Source organism: Alosa sapidissima, chromosome 5 (genome assembly GCF_018492685.1).
Source record: "Alosa sapidissima isolate fAloSap1 chromosome 5, fAloSap1.pri, whole genome shotgun sequence".
NCBI lineage: Eukaryota > Metazoa > Chordata > Actinopteri > Clupeiformes > Clupeidae > Alosa > Alosa sapidissima.
In genome coordinates this window covers 7,954,680-7,978,841 of record NC_055961.1, presented here as the reverse complement: position 1 = coordinate 7,978,841, position 24,162 = coordinate 7,954,680, and the positions used below count along the sequence as shown (strand labels likewise).

General features: G+C 45.5%; 1 protein-coding gene across 4 annotated transcripts in view; it reads right to left on the bottom strand.

The window, feature by feature from the left end:
• The window catches only part of si:ch211-12m10.1 (teneurin-2), a 183,967-nt gene that overhangs the window by 65,615 nt on the left and 94,190 nt on the right, over positions 1–24,162 (bottom strand). For 2 of the 4 annotated variants that reach the window (XM_042093976.1, XM_042093977.1), the window contains exon 1: positions 1,789–2,110. The exons of the other annotated variants lie outside the window; for them this stretch is intronic. In XM_042093976.1, coding sequence (XP_041949910.1) covers positions 1,789–1,804 — 16 coding nt within the window. In that variant the 5' untranslated portion in view covers positions 1,805–2,110. Of the gene's footprint in view, positions 1–1,788; positions 2,111–24,162 lie in introns of those variants that run through there. 4 annotated transcript variants of the gene reach the window in all.

Genomic DNA, 24,162 nt, shown 5'->3' with positions numbered 1-24,162 from the left:
CGCTGAGTTATGCAGCTGCAAGGCAGATGCCAGTCCCACTCGACACCACTGGCAGCCATGTCAACTGGCGTCTGGAGGGCCGACGCTCCTGCCTGGGGGTGGGAGGTGGGGGTTGCGTGGGTGGGGGGTCGGGGTGATGGTGGTGCCACCCATCTCTGGTCATTATTGTAATAAATGCCCTGGCCCTGCAGGTACAGAACAGAACAGGCGTCCACAGGCACGCCGGGGACAAAGGGGCACAGCGAGCACAGCGGGCACAGCGGGCGCAGGCCGTGGCCTCGGCTGCAGGGCAGGAGTGATTGGCTCATACCCATGGCACTGAGGCAAGTGCAGCGCGGCTTTGCATCATCGGCGCCCCGGGGGAGGAGGGAGGCTGCTGTGGCGGCTCCCCCTACAGGGACCTGAAGCCAGCCGGAGCCTGCTGCTGCCTCATACAGCACAGCGCTGCACAGCATACATGAGCACACTGATGCAACACTCATACCAATAAACACTGAGCTGCCTGGAGAGGGATCTTTGTTTTACACACACACACACACACACACACACACACACACACACACATGCATAGAGCCATAGACACACAAATGTAATCCTTAAATGAAATGCTAAATATAGCACAGAGACATGTTGAGAGATGGGGATAAAAGAGTGTAAACAGAATGTAAATGAGCACAACCATGAGGTTGTGAGAAGCAGAGCTAGAGCACTGTGGATGAAGGCCATTTTTAATTTGTTTGCTCATACTTGCATTGGCCAGTGTAAATTGTTGGTTGTACAATACTCAGTTTGGGAATTATTAACTCATAAAGAGAATATATGGCAATTATACTAATTGCAGGATGGACACACGCCTTCCCTCAAATTTGTGATGTAGGCTAAGGGATTTTAAAAAAACCTTCCACCTTATAGTTTTGCCAGCGACTGGCTATACTTCTTTTTCTAAAAAAATATAGGTCGATTTCTTTGGTGTTACATGTTTAGTAACATCAGGACTAAATATTGTAATTGTGGATTGTCTAAACAGAGAAGCAGGTGAACAAGTAGAGGTACGCAGACAGGCTTATGTCTTAAATTTAGAGACAGAGGGGACATGGTCACAAGGATTTCTCAAACACCTGCCGTTATTCTCATACAGGATTAACACAACCCTGTGGTGAAAAAAAATCTTCAACAGCATAATGCTCTTGAGCAGATGGAATACAAAGGAAGAGACCAGCAGAACCAGAGAAAAAAAGGAAGCCACACATCACCATGCACACCACTCACTCTGACTTTGATTGCAATCACCATACAGCCACCTCGCGCACTTTGGGAGCGTCCTCTGATATTTCATTTGATAGATGGAATAAAACCGCGGATAAATCGACAGAATCCATAATGCGGCATCACGCAACGACGAATGCAGCTGAAATCACAACAATGGACAAAGTCTACAATAAACTTTTTTTTCAAAATCAACGCATGACCATTATGTTTTCTGGCAGTGATATAGACCCCCTTTAACATATTCATGAAAACGGTAGAAGGCTATTTAATAAAATGTTTATGAATACCTAAAAGTTGGAGTGCGTTGCCGATTAAAATGCTAGCCTACTGTGAATACAAGCGTTGTAAACATGATCATAATAACCAATGATGTAGGCATCAATGAACTCATAAAATCGTAAATAGGTCACCCAAACAAGTACTGTCAGAAGAAACTTCAGCAGTGCATCAAAAAGAAGACAGACTTGACTACTGACATCTAATCACCAGCGATTTTGAGAGGGGAGGAAACAAACATACCTTTTCTTTTCTCCATACTGCTCACCCGGGGTTTCTACTCATCCGGCAGATCGTAACATTCCTCCAGAATCTCTCCTCTAAGCTCGAAGAAAACGCCGCGGCTTTCCTCAGTGTACTCGCGCAATTCAAAGAAGCGAAAGGCGTAAATGAACAACAACGTAAACAGTCGAATTGTTCGTTCTTAATGCGTGTCTACAAAGTCTCTCTGATATCTATTACAGCCGGTAACATGACAAAACGTACAGGTAAGCTCCGGGCAGGTCAGAACGATTCACAGACTGGCACGAGCAGAAAGCTCGCGCGTAACGGTGAGCGCAATGTGAGCGTGGAGGCACAGAGCTGATTTGAATTTGAGCCCCTCCTGCACCAGCAGCATCTCTCTCCCTCTCGCTCTCTCTTCTCTCCCTCTCTCCTTCCCTCCTCGCGTCATCTGTATCTCCCCTATCCTTTTTTCTTCTCTGTCAGCCACAAGTTTCCAAAGGACAAAATGCAGTCTACGGGTTTAAAGGGGTTCTTGTACACACTGACCACGTTCAGTCAGTCACCAATGGCACAAGCACTGCTGTAAGATTACAGATCATTAAGATCTCAAAAAAACAGAATGATGTAATTAATTGGTCCCCACCTACTAAAGACAGACACACCATTCAAACAATATGCAACAGTGTGTAAATATTGATATAATGCTCATTAATTGATATGACAGAATTGTAGGCACAGATTTTTTTATTTTTCACTTGGTGCATCTCACCAGGGTTTTTTTTCAAGATTTTCAAACTATACTGACAACAACTGAGAAAATCTTCAATATTTCCACTGAACAGCGGGAACACAATTGACAGAGTGCCACAAATGCAGCAAATACACAGAGCATCAGGTCTCTTTATAGCACTAGACAGCAATCATCACTAATCCAGAGCAGGAAAAAAATGTCTCTCTTCTCTTGCTCCGGCACCTTCTACTGCGTGGCAACACCTCGGCTGCTTCCAGGAACCCTCGCTATTGAACGACAGCACAAAGAGCGAGCGCTCCTCACGCGTGGGCATTTTCCCCTCATTACCCGAGACAGGCCTCGCTCGCCTGCCACAGTCCTCAAAGCGCCAGGCTCCACGCGAACGGCTGCTCTGCCAGAGACACAGCCTGGCAAGGGGTGGTGGTGGTGGTGAATTATGAACAATAGTGCTCGGAGCAAGGAGAAGGAGGGGGTCGGGGAGAGAAGGAGAGGGTATGGAGGGAGAGAGAGAACGAGAGATAGAGTGATGGACAGAGAGAGCTGAGGATTTGGTGGGAGTGGGTGGGGGTTAGAGGGCTCCAGTCTTTAGATCTGCCATTCAATCTCATGACTAGAAGTGGTATTAAAATGATGGCAGATACACAGTATGTGCTTTGTGTACTGTATGCTTCATCTGTTGACTTTCCCAGAGATGTTATTACCTATTTTCATAAGGGCTCATACTTTTGAAGAGGAATTACTCAACCAGCCCATTCAAGTAGTAGCACTGTGTTAATTAGCACTGGGCTCAGTATTGCTGTAGGGAGCAGGTAACAAACACTGATTTTACTCTAAACTCAAATCCGTAGCATTCACTACAATCACACAGGCAAGGGGAACAGACTCACACCACACTTACTTCAGAGTCAGACAGACTTACCAACCCCCCCACACACACAGAGTATATAAACATCTCTTGAGAGCGACGTGCTAAAACATGTCTTGGCTTTTGACATGTAGTTCTCTCCAGTGGCCATTAGAAACATGAGTCAGCCCTTTCGCTCCCTATCCTTCACACACACACACACACACACACACACACACACACACACACACACACACACACACACAACACACACACACACACACACTCAATAAACAGACTAGAATGGACCAGGTTCTGTTCAAGTCTGTTAGAAAAGGAAATAAAAATCTATCAACAACATTGACCCAATTATTGTTAAATCTCTGGTGGATATCATACACACCCATACCAACTGAACCCTAAAACATATACACAAACATAATGCACATCCTAAATTAATCACTGTGTGTCCTGCAAGCATGGACTTGTAAAATTATTTCCACAAACTAAGACAAAAAGAAAGTACTGGAAAAAGTTTGCAGTGGTCCAATAAAATGTACTTTGTTATACTGGCAAAGCAGTCAGGTGGTTGATCCATGTGGCCAATTTTGACAAAGCTGCTGTGATATAATTGGTGCCACAGGCAATAGCTCATCCCATGGGCTCAGTCACTGGAACAAGAACATTACCTCTCGTAATGACCCTCTCGAAGTGGACCAGGGGTCTGCAGCACAGAGCATCAGCAGGGTCTTTATGCTGAGTCGCACCCACCAGCCACTGCAAGGACAGCATCTTTCCTGTATTTCCAACCTAATCTAACAGCATTTAATTTGCATCTCAGGCTTTCAGTGAGGAAACATTATGTTCATAAATGGATTATTGATTTCACTATAACATTCTCCTCTAAAAAGCAGTGGTCAGTAGCTTCACTACTTGTAGCGAAGCTACTAGCTTAACTACATTTCTCAGTAGCTTGGTGGTAGCATACTGTAGCTATTTTCTGAAACAGACAGCTTTTCAATAGCTTCAAATCTTTTATCTTTAAGGTATTGTGGTAGATACTCTTTCTGTCACAGAATAGTTTTACAGAGTACACAGTTAGTCACCAGTTTTTGGGGGGGATTTGCCATGTTGAGTTAACTATAACATTCTTTTCTCAAAACTCCTTGAAATTCTTTCTTATCTACTTTTAAGGTAGGGTGCTTTCTGTCACTTTTGCACAGGTACAGAGCTAATCTGCAGCAGGTTTAGGACATCTAGCATATGAGCATACAATAACTGGCTCCATTTTCACATCTAATATGCCAGTGAGACTACACCATCTAAGAATGGTCTCCAAGTCATTATATCAAACTCAGAGGTGTCTCTCCACCTTGGCATTGCTGTAGTCACTCCAGGCTTTATGACCTCATCCTCCCTCTCTCTGTCTCTCTCTGGAGGAGAGCTGTGGCTCCTTAAAGAGCGTCCCCGTCCTGCCGATAACACCAACACATTCTCATTCCGGGGAGTGTGCGTCTGTCAAACCAGCACCGCTGCTTCGACTGCACAGAGAAGCCTTTGAGAGCGCAGCACATTCATCCCCCTATTACTTTCCCTGTGTGTGTGTGTGTGTGTGTGTGTGTGTGTGTGTGTGTGTGTGTGTGTGTGTGTGTGTGTGTGTGTGTGTGTGTGTGTGGTTGGTTGATGTGGGCCTGGGAAGAAAGGAAAGTTTGTGCGTTGTCAGCAAGCGTCGCCTTCGCATTTGCCCAAGTTTGAATCCCTGCAGGTGTGTCAGTCTGTGTTTAAATTCTCGTTATTTGCCACGCTCTACCTCACCCCACAAACCCCCCCCCCCCCGATACCCCACCTGCCTTCCTCGCGGTGGCAACATTTACTCTCTCTCCTCCCTCTTCCAGCCAGATTTGTTTGTTTCCATTTCGCTTGTGCAAGGAGTCATTTCCACTGCAGCCCCCTGCCATGTCGAACTTCCATGCTGTGAGGAGTTGCCCAATCAGACAGCACAGGAAGGACTCATTTCACCCACTTGCCCCCTCCCTGCCTCCAAATGGAATATTTCAACACTGCTGGGCATCAGATAAACGGATCCAATTTGGGCTCTGGCTGGATGTCTTTAATGAAGTCAAAATGCAATTATCTGTAATGTTTTTGTAAGTGGCAGAGATGGTAACTCGTCAAGCGCACACAACCTTTGGGTCGCCCCCCCCCGTACATTGGTCAGACAATGGTCTGAGAATGCTCTGGACAAATTCGGCTGACGTCACACAGAAAAGTGAATATGGCCATTCATCACGCTGCTGAAAGCTTTATCAGCTGTTAGGATTTTTTGTTTCACTCCCTCATGGCTATGGGACTTATTGTATGTAGGAAAAGTAACCAAACTGTACTCTAATGCATATTGTCACCGAATTCTAAAGAGGCAGCTTACAATTTTCATATTTCATAAACTCAATTTCAAGCACCAATAAAGTAATTATGTTGTCTCAGATAAAAGAGTACATAAACATTCCACAGTAGTTGTTCTAATAAAACAAAGTGGGAAGCATAAACACACACACACACACACACACACATGCACAAACACACACACACATACACACACATACAAACTCACACAAAACAATACTGTATTCAAATCATATGCAAACCTGCCACTGGTCTTAATACGATAGAATTGTTATGAACGGGCCATTTAAATTCATGTAATACTGTTTGCACTGAGAAACAACACAAAGAGACATATCATGAGTAGAGATTGTGCTCTCAGCCCACGTTCTGTATGTGGACATGCTGATTTGTCTCCTCAGCCCACTGCAGGATTACCATCGCATGTCTGAAAAGATAAGGCTAGCAAACGCATTTTTTCATGATGTGATATCAACTCTCTCTCTCTTCAAAGTGCCTGCCTTCCAGACTAGATTTCTCTTCATAAAGTAGATGTCCCTGCTCATTAAATTTCACTTAGCAGTCCAAGGCCCCTCACAGGGGGGGGGGAGCTGCTGAATCATAGCATCCCATCTGGAGTGGAGGCGAAAGAGGGAACCAGCAGGGAGGCTTCCCCAGTCATTCAGCCTCCAGACCCCAAGCTTATTAGAGGGGAGAGGAGGGGAAAAAAACCTGAGGAGTCTGTGAGAGGAGAAATGGTGGAGGAACAGGCCAGCAAAAGAGCCCCAGAGAGACGGTAGAGAGCAAAGTGTGTGTGTGTATGTGTGTGTGTGCGTGTGTGTGTGTGTATGTGTGTGTGTGTGTGTGTGTGTGTGTGTGTGTGTGTGTGTGTGTGTGCGTGCAAACTGGTGTGAGTGTGCTTGTATGTAACAGTAGGTGTGGCTGGTGCTGGTGTGTGTGCACCTGTGTGTAGGTGTGTGTGTGCACCTGTGTGTAGGTGTGTGTGTGTGTGTGTGTGTGTGTACTCGTAAACCTCAGTAGGCCTCCCCCATGGAGATATTGAAGCAGCTGGTGGTGGTCTATTCAGAGGTAATGGTTAGGAACAGGCAGCAGGCAGTAGTGGGCATGCCTAAGAGTGAGCAGGGCTCAGGACCACCTCACCTCACCTCACCTAACCTCACCTCTCAGCACACTAACAAACCATCTAAAGCCTAGTTTAAGCTCCTTTTTCATCCGTGAATGGATACATTAGTTTCATACGTTGATCCGTTGCTTGAAGTGAACAGACAACAAAAAAAACAAGCTAAAAGACCCTTCAGGTTAAAAGTCTGCTCATCTGCAAATGAACATCTATGATTTCATTATAGCCATTAACAGAAGCACTTTCATCTCAGCATTAGACATTGAGCCACTGTGCCAAAGATTTACAAACTTTGTACATACTTAGGCACAAAAAGGATGTTTACATACTTTGCTGGTGTATTTATTTCTGGTGAGGCAAGCAACCAACATATAAAGCCCTGGCAGCAACACACATCTAGTCATTAGCGATAGCTGGGTGCTAAAGGGCTTCAGCTTATTGAAACCATTAATTGGAGAGTGAGTCATGTCACCTTTCTAGGCGTTAAAAAAGTGCTGATTGAGTGACTCTGATTAATTGCCTTCTGTGGAAAGGCACGGAGAGGCTACCCAAATAAAGACAGCCCAGGAAAACAGCCTGTCACTCTGCACAATGAACAATGACAGGCAAGACAAGCCAACGAGAAGTCTATTTGGGACGTCTATGTGGCATGGCTGGAAAAGGGCTAGTTGCAGGTAATTCAGGACATGGACACAGCGCTACTTCAAGTGAAACACCCAATTGCAGGCAAGCCTGACAAAAGTATATTCCTCAAAACACACACCCCTTCTTATTTAAGCCAGGCAGCGACTTCAATGAGCGCCCAAGCTGTTAGCACAGGCTTATGAAAATGACCTTCATGTTAGCATTTAAAAAATATGTTGATGCGTGGCGGTACTGCTCTGCTCCAGGCCAGCAGGCAAATCTCAACTGATTTGTAACTAATCCCCCACATCTGGCCCCCACGCTCCCGCCTGAACCCCGCACCCTTGCTCGCTCCCTCACCCCGCTCACCCTGCTTGCTCGACGGAGCCGCGGTGAGGGCCGCGCAGGCCGCACGCACGCACGCAAGCACGCAAGCACGCGCGCCGATCCAACTGGGGAGGCCATCAGGAGTCTGGAGTGGCGAGGAGCACGGTGGAGAATCCGATTAGCCCTCAGCCCCCTGTCTCCATCCTGGAGCCATTATTCCATTACGGGGTGGGGGGCTCCGCCGAAGCCGTGGAGCCACTCACTCTCACTCTCTCCACTGCAAATTAGGGAAACCTTTTTTCAAGACATGAAAGACAGGCCCCCCGACCCAGCCCCATGCCCATTTGTTGTGGCCATCAGTCAAACACATGGCGTCAGTGTCCGAGTGGATGGTCTCGATAGCCATCCTCCGAGACCCATTTTCTTTTTCCGATTCTGTCTTTTTCAGCAATACTGGGAGTGTTGAGGCATGCTGCTTGAGCTCTCAGTATCTCCCCTGTGCGTGTGTGTGAAATAAATGGACAGCACTGGGCACCAGATTGGCTTTGTGACATGGAGGGCGTGGGGTGGGGTGGGGGGGTCAGTGTGTGTGTGTGTGTGGGGGGGGGGGGTGGCAGTGGGGGTAGGGGTGATGAGGGTTGGGGATGGGTCAGTCCGCTGATGAAATTGAATCTGATGTGCCCTTGCCAGGTGTGGAAATGTAATTAAAACCTGATATCACACCAACACACACAGTGAGAAAGGGAGGGAGACACCAAGCCAGTGAGAGAGAGAGAGAGAGAGAGAGAGAGAGAGAGAGAGAGGGAGAGGGAGAGGGAGAGAGTTTCCAATGTTTCGATGGACTATTTCCCTTAAAATAAATTGATTTGAGAGAGAGAGAGAGAGAGAGAGAGAGAGAAAGAGACAGAAAGAGCAAAAGAGATGGAAAGAGAACTGAGTGGGAGAGAGAATGAAAAGATGAGGGGATGCACGTCAGAAACAGACAGAGCGCGGAAGAGAGAGAGAAATGTCTCGGATTGCTCGGTGACAGGAAGATGGAGGACTCACAACAAGCGTCGGAGGGGAAAGGAGGTTATGGAGACAGCCGAAGCGGGCACATTAGGGACAGAGATTTACTGCTCTCATATGAGGCTGCGGCTGTCTGCAGGACATTAATGAGTTTCTCTGATGGAGCTTGTTAGCGACTAACGAGCCATGGCAATGATGATGTCACTGCTAGGACTCAGGCAGAAGTGCATGTCAGAGGCAAATGATGGAAGGTGAAAAGTTTTGATTGATTCTTGCAAATTCGTATATGGGTTAGAGGGAGACTTCATAATTCATATTTTATCTCAGCAGCCAATAAGATCACACCCCTCCCCTCAGTGCTCCTGAGACCAGATGCTAATTGGCTGGAACTGTTTGTGGCTTAGTCTGAGTCACTGTGCCTGTATTTGAGCTTACCTTTAAGGATGAATTAATGCAAAAAGCTAGCAAAGCAGTGCAAGACTAAATGCAATATAGTTCTGGACAAATTGTATATTAAATGTCTCTAGGCTCTGTTCTGAATACTTAATCAAGTGATGATGACCATCCATTTCTTATATTGGTAAATGCTGTTACAAGATATACTGTACTTGGGGTTTTAGCTTTGGGTTAGATTTAGTGCTACGACCAGTAGTGCAAAAGTATCCACTTAAATAGGATATTATTGATATATTTATTTATACGATATATTGGGATATTTAAGTTCAATGTAATGAGGTTGCTTACAGTAGCATAAAGCAAGCTATTTTTCTTTTCATTGCTACTGAATGTGCTATTAAGAACTTACATTGACACATTTACACATTTTAAATGGCATCTTGTTTAAGCCTAATAGAATGAATTGTGAAAATAAATAAAACTTTATAGATTTTTAAACTATGTTATTATCTATATTAAACTATCCAATTTCCATTTTTGGAAAATCCAGTCCAATTCAACCCCTCCCACCCCCCCCCCCCCCCCCACACCCCATCCAAGTTTCAGCAGACAGTGAAATGAATGACAGAAGAAAGAGAGAGATGAGGAAATGAAAGAAGAGACTGGAGCAAAGATAGAGAGGGACATCCACTTAATAACATAGGAGGTTCCAATTTGAATGATCACACTAGTGACACACACACACACACACACACACACACACACACACACACACACACACTGTGTACATAAGGGAGGCAGGGATAGAGAGATATTACTGGCTCAGCAAGTGAAGGGCAGTATGAGCGCACACAGCACAGAGGAAGGGAGTGAAAAAGAGACAGAGAGCGAGAGGAAACAAATATCTAGAAATAAATACCAAGTCTAACACAAGAGCTGACCTATTGATCAACTGCGGATGCAAGAAATGAGATGGATGAGCTGGCCTTTGTTGGAAATGGACAAACGAGACTGGGGTGCCACAGATGCTCCGCTCCATCCGCCTCGGAGTCGGGAGTAATCCCAGCGAGTTAGACTGGGACTGATTACCTGACAGTATCCACCTGGAACGCCTCTCTCTCTACCATTTTCTTGCTCTCTCTGTCATTCCACTCACTATGACCCATCTCCACTGCTGGAATGCCTCTCTCTCTCTATCTATCTCTTTCTCTCTGTCATTCCACTCACTATGACCCATCTCCACTGCTGGAACATCTCTCTCTCTCTATCTATCTCTTTCTCTCTGTCTTTCCACTGCCTATGACCCATCTCCTCTGCTAGCTAAGAGGGATGAGCTAGCGCTCCTGACTTCGGACCCCTGATCTGTCTCAGGCAGGTGCAGGGGGAACAATACCTGCACATAGTCATGAAGCAGCAGTTGACACACCGATGTGTTTTGCAGAAACACTGTTATCTGTTGTGCTGCCAGATGTAATGCATAACCTTTCTGACTTTTCAGGCTTTTCCAGTATTAATTGCATTGCTGGTGAGCACTGCGATCTCAAACTATTATTCGGTGCATGTACTGTAGGAAGTCTGTGAGCTTATCAAAAAATCAACAGGATGAAATATGAATGTCTGCAGTGGGAAATTAATGTCTTCCATTTTTGGTGGAGGTTGATGTATGTAAGGTGAAAAGGGGAAGAAACTGTCTGTTAACCAGATATGAATTTTAAATCAGAGCTCAAAATGACAAATCAAGCAAAAATATTGATTGGCGGTGAAGCTCTGTTACTTTGAATTGTAGATGATGGAATATGTCTGTAAGTGGCTGTAGTACTTCTCTTTACAAGCTAAGTTCACATTTATATATGCACAATTTTTCTTTAAGTAAAGACATTTAATCATTTATGTTTTTTGCCTACCATCCTTGTTTTAATACACTGGAAGGTAGAAGAAGTTAACAATTTATTGATGAAATTGAAAGAGTTGCTTTTATTTTTTTTGCCATAATAGCACATGATAATCGAAGTTAGATGTATTTGCAAAAACAAATGATAAAAGCCTAAAATTGTCTTGGCTTAAAAACAACACCAAAGTCTGGTTGTATTCGAGTCGAGAGGCTGCACAGTGTGCTTTGTTTTAACAATATTAAAAATAAATAAAAGATTGAATAAAATGCATAAATAATTGAACGTTGCTGAGGGCACTGACATATTGGAACGGCCCGAATGGTAAAGAGCTTTATATAAACCCGTGGAACATGTCAGGCGCTGAAGCCAGCTAAGTGGCCACTGTGGGCTTTTGAGAGAAATAAACTGCCCAGACTCTGTAATGCAGACTACAGCTCACTGAGAAGGTTTTCTGTACTGACTTCAATCCTACAGAATGTCAGCAGGGCCAGCCAACAGAAACAAACAAAAACATTATGTGAGCATTCCATCTCTGCACCAACATCTTTGTAATTTGTAGCAGTGTAATTCAAGCACAGGTCTCTATGATGGAACACCAAGCACAGCACACACTTCCAGCCTGCCCTTTGATATGGTATATAGATACATTCTATTATCATGCAAAAAAACAGGAAAGCGGTGTAATGTTTACAGATGAATTATGGATAACTGTTGTTTCAAGGTAGGCAGCCAGAATATCATGAATAATTGTCCTTGGTAAGTGGCCATTTTTTATGACAGCAAACAACAGCATGGATAATAACATGCCAATGAGAGGGCTCGCCCAGATTTATATAAACCAGAATAGTCCTAATGTTGTGGTATGCATGTACGGTTCTCTGATAAATTCTTATTGTGACCGTTTATGGTGCTGATACGACAGTGATGGCACATATTAAAACATTTACGGCTGAATGAGAATGAGAGTCTCACAAGGCTGACACCAAACCACCCACCACCTGCCAGCACCAACTTGATGCCATATTGGGTAACGTCGCCCAATAGATTTCTGTTCTCCCACCCACACCCACCCATAAGTCATGAGATGGAGCTCTTTGTCATGACCTGCCCGGCAATTAAAAACCCTCCCAAAGCGCGAGCTAATGAGTTTCCGTGGTAGTCTAGTTCGCCCGGCCTGTTAGATCTGCCCAGGCTGACCCCTGCACACTATTCCCCCGCGGACAGCCATCAAATCATCTGCTGCTCTTGCTCCGCCAGTTGGGGGTAGCGTAGTGGGGGGGGGGGGGGTTGTCGGTTGGGGCTGAGGTGGGTGGAGGTGGCGTTGGGGGTGGAGGTGTCACTCAGGCAGCGGCAGCCCTAACTCTTTACTAGAGCCGCTGCTGCCACCGCCACCGCAGCCGCTGCAATGCATTTGTTCTTTTCAGTGGAGCTCTCGTGGGCCCCGGTGCCAGCCAGCCTCCCTGCCTCATTAGAGACAGAGTTCCAGTAACCCACTCGGCTCGGCTCTGCTCGCCCCACACCTGGGCTACATCCTCGGCAAGGGCAATAAAATGAAGAGCTAGAGTAAAATGGTCTGGCTTCTGACAGTGGCGGCTTTGAAATAAAACATGCTGTGAGGCGCCCGGTGACATCCGGGGCCAATTTTGTGGCAAAGTGTGTGCCGTTCAGGTGACACAGTCAATGTCTATGCCAAGAGTGGGAATGAATAAACGCTGGGCTCTGTGAATAGGCAATGAATGCTGACAAGATGAAAGCTAAATGAGCTGAACTTGAAACACGAAAATGATAAAATAATGACATAAAGTACAAAAATGTTAATCGAAGCCAAGCATACTGATACATTTGAAGGCATGCTTCTGTAACTACTATAGGGTGCATCAAGCAACTTGAGCCATGCACAGGTTTTCTGTGACACCTCATGTCAGTTCCAGTCAATGAACCATAGAGTTTGACCTAGTATGTAGATTTTCCCTGCTAAAGCTCCACATTTGTAAAAGTTGTTTTTACTTCCTCTGAAACATCCTGTCTTAGTGAGAGGAATCTGACTACACTCTCCCTACTCTCTCCATATGACTGTCACTGCAGTAGTATCGTAAAAGAACATCACCTCCACAGAAGCACACATTTCAGGAGAAAATCCGAACCACGAGTAAAGCTGTGGCAGTTGTACTTATTTAATGGCCTTCAACGTACCAATAGAACGTAGCAAAATATGCACTGACAAAAAATCTATCCAAGGTAAACAAGACTGACTGAGGTATATAGTCAGAGAAAATATATGACTGCACAGCACAGACGCCAATTCCTGAGCTTGAGAAGGAAACCTTTCTTTTGGTGTTAAAAAGTCAGAGGCTGGCAGCGGAGGTTGAAACCATGGTCTCCAAGGACTCTATGAGTCACATCAAAACAGAGAGTATATCCACTAAAAATAACCGTGGAGACTACTTCAGACAGCTCTCTCTCTCTATTTCTCTCTCCCTCCTTCTCTCATTCTCTCTCTCTCTCCCTGTGTCTTCCACACTCAACTGAGCATGTGCGAGCGGAAAGGAAGGACTGTGCAGACAGTGTTGTGTGTCTACATTGTAGCAGTGCCAGCACGCTTTGGAAGAAAACAGCCTGTATTTGTGTTTAACTCACTCAAACAGATACACAGGAAACAAAAAACCCAAATCAGGAGGAGGGGGAGACACATGCATCTGCAGGATACTGACTATAACACAGAGCCTTCCAGATTGTGGAATACCGAGAAATGTGTCACAAATTTAAAACATACAGGGGCTTGTGTAATCCTGAGTGAATGAATATGTTCACAATGTAGCATGGTCCAGTTCTCTGCGATAACATAGTCCAGATACTGAAGATTCTCCAGAAGCAGTTTGAGCTCAAACTGGACAGGCCTTGCTGTGAGTAGTCTGACTGGACAGGCCCGGCTGTGAGTAGTCTGACTAAAGGCAGTTTCAGAGTCGCTTTTGTGAAGGCTCGATGCCTCCGGCACAGCTTTCCGTGACTGGTCAATGTGTACATCAAGGACAAGAGCCTGTTCTTTGACTTGACTGGTGAGATGGTCTTGGGACCTAGTACTAACAGCTGGACAGTGAAACATTTACAGAGCGCGTAATGCTGTGACAAGACTTAATATAAATCCAATGCAATGTTAATGCGAGCTACAGCCCTCTCTCTCTCCGATTCCCCTCTCTTCTCTTGTCTGTGCTTGGACAGCTGTCTGTTGAGGACTTCAGGTGTGAGACACGCTTTAGCTGTTCCACCTATCTCACCTCCCACATCAGGAGCAGGCGGGCGGGCGGCTGTGCCACGGAGCGTGACTCCGGGGGGACCTGTGTTGGCACCACCTGACAAACAGCCGTCTTTCTGGGGGAGACAGCGGAGAGTGAGGGGCTGCAGGAAACCCAGACAGACAAGATGTCCCCCTTGGGCATAATGGGGGGACTTGCACACCCCTGTGGGTATTTGGCTTGGTCAGATAACCCCCTGTCCGTCAGACGCTAGGGTGTAAACTTGACATCATGACAACACTGAGCGAACCACACACATCCAGAGAAAGCACTTAAAACTCTATGTGTGCAGCTCAGTAGCACACAGTGGCATACTCACATACCTTGGGACTAAGGAACTTGGGACAAGAAAACAAGCTAAAGAAATAACCAGCATTATTATTATTATGAGGTTAAGACGAGCTAAGGCGATTACATAGTGACTTTATTGTTCATTAAATCGTTCATGGGGCTTTCTGCAGGGTGATGTTACTTAAGGGTATTCTAAGAGACAGTCATTATTATGGCCCGGGCTTCACATATGCAAAGTGATCTGTCGTCTCTGCAGCGGTTAGCATGCAAAGCCTGGCATACAAATGCAGCAGGTCAATGAGGTGGCAAACAAGCACATTAGCGTCGCTTTCACTCCACACACACACACAAGCACACACAGCATCACGCACCATGAACCAAGGAACCATCAAATGACCTGGGATGCCGCGCAACCACCACTCCGTTCAGACCATGCCATTGTCCCAATTGGGAGAGTTAAAGCATTGTTGGGTGAGATAATCCTGATGGAAAGGTTTATTTAGAGGGAATCCCGCCTTTCACCGAGATAAACAAAAAGTTGGACAATAGGAGGACACGCTTCACCTCCCGAGTGCAGGTCATTTGAATAATACCTTGCCTCAATGGCGTGCTAAGCCAGGTGGAGAGAAGGGTAAAACAAACACTTTCCACGCGAGCTGTCTTTGTTGTGTGAGGAGAAGAGCATCCCGATTTTCATAACGCAGACCTTGCCACCACTTTGTATAATTTGCATTCAATAAAATCAACCTCGTCCAATTCCAGCGCAGTGTTAAATCATTCACCTTTTCATGAATAAAGCATCCTGGCTTGCTTTTTGGAGAAACACAGCCTTATTGAGCAAAATGACACAGACAGCCTCATTGGCAGCTGTAGTCTTTTCTCTTCCCTACACTCTTTACATTCCCTGTCAGTTGCTTATAGCCAACACACACACACACACACAAACACACACACACACACACACACACACACACACACACACACACACTTCACCCCATGGGAGTGGGATGTAATTGAGATTTCGTCAGAGGATCCCTCTGATCCTGACGCATTTGTTTCCTGTCTAGGGCTGCGGACGAGAATTCCAATTACACCTAGATCCCACCCCCCACCCCCACACATATCCACCCCACAACCGTCTGGTAGGCCTGAAAGCCCACACAAGAGCTTCATTTGGACTGAGAGAGAGAGAGAGAGAGAGAGAGAGAGAGAGGAAGTGTTTACAAGAGGAGAGCTCCCAGGCCTTAATTAACACCACACGCCACAGAAGTAGAGATGGAACTGATTGGGGCGAGGGGATGGATGGGAGGGGGGGGGGGGGGTGGTTGAGGGCAACCAGCACTCTCAGCCAGTGCTGCTGTCAGTATCAGAACATCTGACAGTTGCCTGGAATCGATTGGGACTTGAGGACGTATGAAGTGGAGATGACGAACGCTGCCTTCAGCTCCACGGCCCTCCAGGGAGATCCGCACGCGCGCTATTGGGTAACACTCGTGTAAGTGTGCCTAGCATGCCGCACACTGCAGTCCTCGCCTCTAAGACCTTCTCCTCCAGCCTCGAGGATGACCTCTTCTCCGAGGCAAATTGCATTTGTAAAACGGACTGCTATTGAATACGTGCCAATCTGTAATAGATCTCAAAAACAGTCCTCTCGCTGCCAGGGGCAATTAAATCTGTCACTTTGGTATTCTCATTTAGCCATTGTTTTACAACTCACTGGCCTTAATGCCACCACGCTCAAGACCCCTCTCACTGACCCTCACTTATCGGGTCTGTGTGTGTGTGTGTGTGTGTGTGTGCGTGTGTGGCAGGAGTTGCCTGTCACTGTTGATCTGTGGGCTTGGCGGCGTTGGCACATGAGGATGGTCTCCACCTCCGTGTCTGGTGGTTCTGCCTGAGTGGGCTGGTCTGGGCTGGTCCGGGCTGGACAGGGCTGGGCTAGGGAGGCAGTGTGAAACAGACCCGTATGCTGCTCACGCTGGGAAGCTAATTGGGTGTGGCTGAGACAATGTGGCCTCCTCGTCCACCACCAGCTTCATCAGAGCCAGCAGGGGAAATAAATGGACCTAGATGAGAAAGTCTACTTCCCACACACTCGGAGAACAGGAAGTCTTTAAGCTGGTCTTCAGAAGACTTTATGGAGGCTCCTTTGTGGAACATTTACAAGTTCTGGGTAGTTAATTGATTTTCTCCCAGGTTATATGCCACAGCCCTGGCTAAAAGCAATACTCACAGTATATGTCTGTGCAACGAATTATAGTGATTACAATTTGTTCATTTTCACACAGATTAATAGACTTATCAATATTTTGTCTTGATGCTTTTAATTGTTTTACCACCCAGCGTAAACACTTCATTGTCAGTTTTAGAACCTGTTTTAGATGTCTGGGGTCAAAAAAATTGACTTGCTATAGCTTTGTAACAAATCCAATTATCTCAAATTTACACACATGCCATCAGGTATCATTTCATTTTTTTTTTTTCTGAAACCAAAATATAATTACCTCTAAAGACAATAATAAATATTGCCACCATAGGCATAACTAGGTATGAGTAACAACAGCTGCCAGAAGAACACTGTGAGAGCCATTGCTTCTGGCTGTCATAAATCCATTACTGTCTACAATTATGTTGTTACGTAAGAATGTTCTAGCAACAGTACAATGATACTTTGTACTTACATAAACCTTGGGTTGGGAGTTGGGCTAATTTAAATCTCTAAGTATCAAAGGGCTGTTACATAGACATACATTGACAACTCCTGAAATACATGTAACACAGTCACGTAACAATGTCACTTTGAGCCGTGTGAAATATTACCTTTCTAAAAGGGTGCCATTAACCCAGTCAATGTTGTGGACTGCCGGAAAACTTTTTAATTTCTATGTTTGTCAGGGTGAAGGACGGCCACTTCTTTAACTGATTATAGACGGGCAAAAAGTGACACATGTGCACGGGCAGACAGCACTAGGCAGACAGGAAACGCCCGCGTGAAAAAGAGTCGGCTGAGAGAGAGTGTCATATCACGGGGATCGATGAGCAGACAGCCCAAAGAACTTAATGTTGGAGAAAAAAAGCCTTGGCCATCTATCAAATCTCCTCTTTATTGTCTGGGAGAGAATGACATGATTTGTATACAGAAAATAGCTAGGACGACAGAAGGAATGAATCATCCCTGCATTCTCAGGGGGACCAAGAAAAATTATGAGGGGCAAAAATAAATAGCATTTTTCATCCGATGATTCCATATTGCATAAAATATAAAACACAGAACAGACAAGGCTCGGATATTCGATGTAGGACTTCAAGTCCTGAACTGCGAGGCCTTGGGTCATCCCACCCACACAATCATTAATTCACTCTCTCACTGAAGCAAAGTATGCACCTGTTCCTTTCCTTGAGATTGATAATGATGTTCATAAAAATGTAGTTATCAGTCAGAGCAACACACTCGTTTCTCAATAATTTTAGAGAAACTTGCTTTTGGAGAAAAGACCTTCTCCAAGTATCAAATTTAATAGCAGAATCAATACCACATGGTTGATACTGAAAACGACAAAAAGATGAATTTTCCCCCATTTATTTTCTTCTTAATTTTTAACATGCCACACAAATTCATTGCTCATTATCTGAAAGCTAAAAGTATGACTGAAGTACTGGAATTGAACCTCACACCAAGACTACCTGACAGGGTGCTGGGTATTTTCTTTGGCTTTCAATGTCATACTCACACACGCGGTCACACACAGAGAAGACAGAGGGTGGGAGAGAAAAAGAAAGGGAGGGAGAGAGAGAGAGAAAGGGAGTGAGTGAGAGTGAAAGAGAAAGTGAGAGGGGGCGAGAAAGACAAAAGGGAGTGAGAGAGAGAAAGAGAGAGTGAAGGAGTGAGAGGGAGATTGAGATCAAGACAGAGAGAGGGAGGAAGGGATAAGTATGTAAAGAGAAAAAAAGAAAAAAAAAAATATATATATATAGAGAGAGAGAGAGGGGGGAAAAAGACAGAGTGAGGAGGAAAGAGAAAGAACGAGAGACCCATGAGGGCAGTTAAGGCAGCATGGCAGACAGAGCGGCTCAGGTAATTAAGCTTATTCATGTTGCCAGCGAGGATCAATAACAGCATTTCTCCTTCACCCACACGGGCTTGTGGAGGCAAACACCAGCCATTAAGAAAGGAAGGCATCTCTCCTCCTCGCTTTGGACTCACATGTGCGCATGGATGTAAGCGCCTTTGTATTAGCGCAGACCTTGAAAGATATAAGAACATTTGTGTGAAACAGTGTGAGTGTTTGTGTGTATGTGTATGATTGTGTGTGTGTGTGTGTGTGTGTGGGTGAGCCTGTGTGTGTACTGGATCAAAACTGCCCGCGCCTCTCTGTCGGATGCAGATTGCAGCGATTGAGTGTCGCCGCCTCGTACCTCAACTCCTGGTGTTCAGTTCTCTTTAACCCCCTTTACGATTAGTGAAGTCCTAGGGGCTCTGAATGGCTTGGACCCCAAGAGCTCCACTGGAGAAGACAATCTTGACCCCTTTCTACTAAGGTTATCTGCTCCTCTTATTACTGAGCAATTAACTCATATTTTTAATCTCTCAGTCTCTTCTGCCATATTCCCCCAAATCTGGAAAATGGCTTGTGTGACACCACTTCACAAAAATGGGGATAAAGATGTGCTAGACAACTACCGTCCAATCTCCAAATTATCCTGCTTAGCAAAGACTCTGGAGTCCTTAGCTAACAACCAATTAAAATCATTTCTTTCATACTTTTCTCTATTAAACCCTCACCAGTCTGGTTTCAGAGCAAAACATAGCACAATTTCTGCAGTGACCCTGGTTACCAATGACATAGCATCTGCACTAGATAACAAGCACCACTGTGCTGCACTGTTTGTAGACCTATCCAAAGCATTTGATACAGTTGATCATACCCTATTATTACAGAAACTAAAAGAGATTGGCTTTGATTATAATACTCTTAAGTGGTTCCAAAGCTGTCTTAATGGGCGGTCTCAATGTGTAAAGCTAGGGCAGGCCCAATCCAACTTCCTTCCTCTAACTAAAGGTGTCCCGCAAGGATCAGTGTTAGGACCAATCCTATTCACACTATACATAAATGGCATAGCGTCCTCTCTTGATGACTGTCAGGTCCACTTTTATGCTGATGACACTGTCTTGTATTGTGTAAGTAAATCTGGCTCACAAGCAATGGACAATCTGCAGCAATCTTTCAATGCATTGCAAAAAGCACTAATTAATCTTAAATTAGTTTTAAATGCAAATAAAACTAAATTTATGCTGTTTACAAGGGCAAGGGACATTGATTTTAGTAAACTGCATCTCACCATCCTAAACGACAACAAAATTGAGCAAGTTTCTGTTTACAAGTACCTGGGCATCTGGCTTGACGACAAACTGAACTACTCATTTCATACGGATTACCTAGCGAAACAGCTAAGGCAAAAGATTGGTCTCCTTTACAGACACGAAACAAGTCTCCCCATGCCATGCAGGAAAAGGATTGTTGAAGCTGTCTTTTTGCCATTGCTGGACTATGGAGATTTTATTTATAAGAATGCTACCCTTACTTCTCTCAAAGCACTTGATACTGTCTATCATTCGGCTATCAGATTTGTAACTGGCACTATCTATAACACTCATCACTGTACCCTGTATAATACAATTGGTTGGCCTTCTTTATCAGAAAGACGTTCCAGACACTGGCTGCTGTACATATACAAAGCCATCATGAGTAAACTCCCACCCTACATCTCTTCACTGCTACTCTGGCAGTCACATGTCCACCATACCCGCTCTTCTAACCATCTCCAGCTCAGAGTTCCCAACGTTCACTCTGAACTTGGTAAGACAGCCTTTAGCTTTGATGCCCCTAGAACCTGGAACTCAGCCCAACAGTCCCTTGGTCTGAGCTCGCTCATCTCTTATGGCCAGTTTAAAGCTTTAATTTCAAATCTCCCCAGCCCAGTCTGTAATTGTTTTACTTGACCTCTTAATTACGCTTTTACCTCATTGCCATTTATTGGACAAATTGTTATATTTTATTTGTATTTGTATTTTAATTATCTATTTACTAATTCTTTTATTATGTGTTTTATTGATATTTTATGAATTCACCTACAATGATTTGTTAGTGGCCTACACTGGCCTTATATTTTGATTACTATGTATCTCGGCTACATTGCAAAAGAGGACTGCCCTCAACTGTATTTCCGAGCATGAAATAAAGGTTGAATGAATGAATGAATGAATAAGAACATTTGTGTGAAACAGTGTGAGTGTTTGTGTGTATGTGCATGATTGTGTGTGTGTGTGTGTGTGCGTGAGCCTGTGTGTGTACTGGATCAAAACTGCCCGCGCCTCTCTGTCGGATGCAGATTGCAGCGATTGAGTGTCGCCGCCTCGTTTGGCAGAGCTCCCCTCTGTGCCCTTCGGAGACAAAGGCAGAGGAGAGGACAGCCTTGCCACCCCGCGTGCCCTTGTGCGCGCTTCTCTCTGCGCCGGGGCAGGGGGCAGGATTGGGCACGTGTTGGCAGCCATGGGGAGCCTTCAGAAAAGCCCCTTCAAAGGCCAACGCCGGGGGAGGTTGGGCGGGTAGGTGTGTGTGTGTGTGTGTGTCAGGGGGTGGGGGGGGGGGGCTGTTTCCTTGCCAATGACACCCCCTCCGCTTATCCATCAAAATAACTTCAAACATGTAAACCGCTGCGCGCTGTGGACTCGAACCCTGTGTTCAGTGTTTACCAAAATAAAATACAAAACTCCCACCCTGTGCTGCGGAGAGGGGGTTCACTCCTGACAGACAAACAGATGCAGAGACTAAGCAAGAGGGGAGGTGAGTTGAATCATAATTAAAGAAAACCCTGAACATTTCAGCTAATGAGAACTAGAGACTGGTTGGCATGGAAACATGACAGCATGTATCAAAACCACCACCGTACCCCACCCCACAACTACCCTTGATGACTCCAAACGCCTCATATTGATAATGGGGAGGAAGGGAAGAGACATTTACATAAAAAAATGATAGTCGCATGAACAGACAAATTCAGCTTGATCCCAGCATGCGATGCCTGTGCCTCTCTGTGTGTGTGTGTGTGTTTATAGATGTATCTGTGGGTGTGGACTATGAGGAGAATACTGAGTAAGAACCACTGGTACAAAACAGTGCTGCTTCTAAAGACTACCTAACCCATTTAGGATGTGAGCATAACATGTCTGCATGGAGAGGCCCAATGGCAACATACCTCATAAATTGTGGAATGTCACTATCATCACCATCTGGGCACCGAATAAATAAATAAATAATAAATAAATAAATATTTTTTGGGTCATATCACTAGATGTGTCTCATTTGTGCATAATCAAATAGTGACTAATATTATAATTTATGTGTAATGGGGAAATTAATCAAACACCATGGGCAACAACCTGTTCACTTATGTGCACAACACATGCACACACAAACACACACACACACACACACACATACACACACACACACACACAATAACACATACGTTATTTCTTTGGCTGCAATATCAAGACATTTAATTAAATGTCCCTCTGAAACAAATAAAAAAAGTGATTTGCCAAACATTGCATTAATTACGCATTTTATTTTAAAAACAACCATCCTTCTAAAGCATACACTACAGTCCACATCTCATCGATAGAGAAGCTGAAGTCTGACCAGGACCCTGTGAAACAACATGCCTGTGTCTGAGATCTAAAGAGCCCAAATCCTGCCTCCGCTACTATCTGTGAGCCCACCTGTTCAGATCAGAGGCAAACAGGCTGCTGTGTATGGCCACTCCAACCCCCCAGCCTGAACATAGAGCCCTCCCCAGTGAAAACTCATTTGGCAGGTGGCAAAAAGCACATTAATTTACGGCATGTGTGTAAACAAGGGCTGAGGTGTTACACAACTGTCATCTTAAATCCTCTTCTCGATCCTCAAAAAAGGAAAAGCTAAAAGCAATAGGTGAAAAAGGAATTAAATCAGCTCTGTAGATGGTTTCTCTTTGACCACTGTCATTCTCTTTCTCTGTCCTGCTTGTCCATCTTCCTGTGTGTGTGTGTGTCTGTCTATGTGTGTATGTGAATGAGTGTATGTGCGTGTGTGTGTCTGTGTCTGTAGGTGTGTGTATGTGTGTGTAGGTGGATGTGTCTCTATGTGTATGTGTGTGTGTGTGTGTGTGTGTGTGTGTATGTGTGACAGAGCCACTTAAGAAGCGACCCTGGAGCCAGACGGTGTGTGTGTGGTGTGGTGGTGTGTGTGTGGAGCAGTGTGGTGCAGCGCGGCGTAGCCCTCACTAGTGTGTGATGGATGGAGATGCTGCTCGGCGGCTCCCTGGCTCGGCCCCAGCCTACCGCCGGTTGTTTGTCACGCCTGTCAGTGCCGTGATCCTCTCACAGGGAGAGAGCCCCCCACTTCATCACTGTCCTCGGCTCTAAACGCGCCCGCCGGGGCGGGAGAGAGCCCCACGCCTGCAACCGGCTGCGCTTACTGTCCAATGGTCAGGGTGAAAGCCCAACCAGGGTCTCGTTCGGCTGCGCTGAGCACACACACACCTATTACACTGACTTACACATTTAATCAACATTCAGACTTGCGGGGCCAAGGCCAACACCACACCGACAGATACACACACACACACACACACACATACACACACGCTCGCTCTGGGACTTTGCTGAGGAGCTCAGTCGTGTCACCTGTCAGCCGCCGGGTTAGGTAGGTGCTTCACTGCGCATGACCAGAGTGGCCAGCAGCTCTGCAGGACTGTCTGCTCATCACATGGCCCCTCTCCTCTCTTGACCGCATCTTGAGAGAGGGTATGGGAATTGCAAAAAGAGTGAACAAGCAAGAGAAAGGGAGACAGAGAGAGAGAGAGAGAGAGAGAGAGCGAGAGGTAGAAAGAAAAAATGCCTTCGTTCATCCTCCATAATGGCGGGCAGCTGAGGAGGAGGCTCGCTGTGCCACAAGTCATTTTCACCATCGCTTCACTCAGGCGTGCAAGAGTAAGGACAGGAGACAGACATGAATAGAGAGAAATAATGAATGAAGTGAGCTCTGAGAGACGGATGGTGAAGAGAACCCCCAATTACTTCCTTTAATATAAATGGGGGCAGAGAAATGTAAGTCGTAATGGCTGACGGAGGAGAAAGGATAATAACATGAAAGGGACAATGTCACAGGCAGGAGAGAGAGAGAGAGAGAGAGAGAGAGAGAAAGAGAGAGAGAGAGAGAGAGAGAGGGAGGGAGATGATATGCTACACAACAGTAGCTCCACAAGAGAAGGTGACTTAACAGTGGCAACAGAATTAGGGTGAAAGAGGGACAGTGTGAGAGAGAGAGAGAGTGAAAATGACAAGACAGCATAGGAGAGAGAGAGAGAAAGAGAAGGGGAGAGGGGGAGTGAAAGTGACA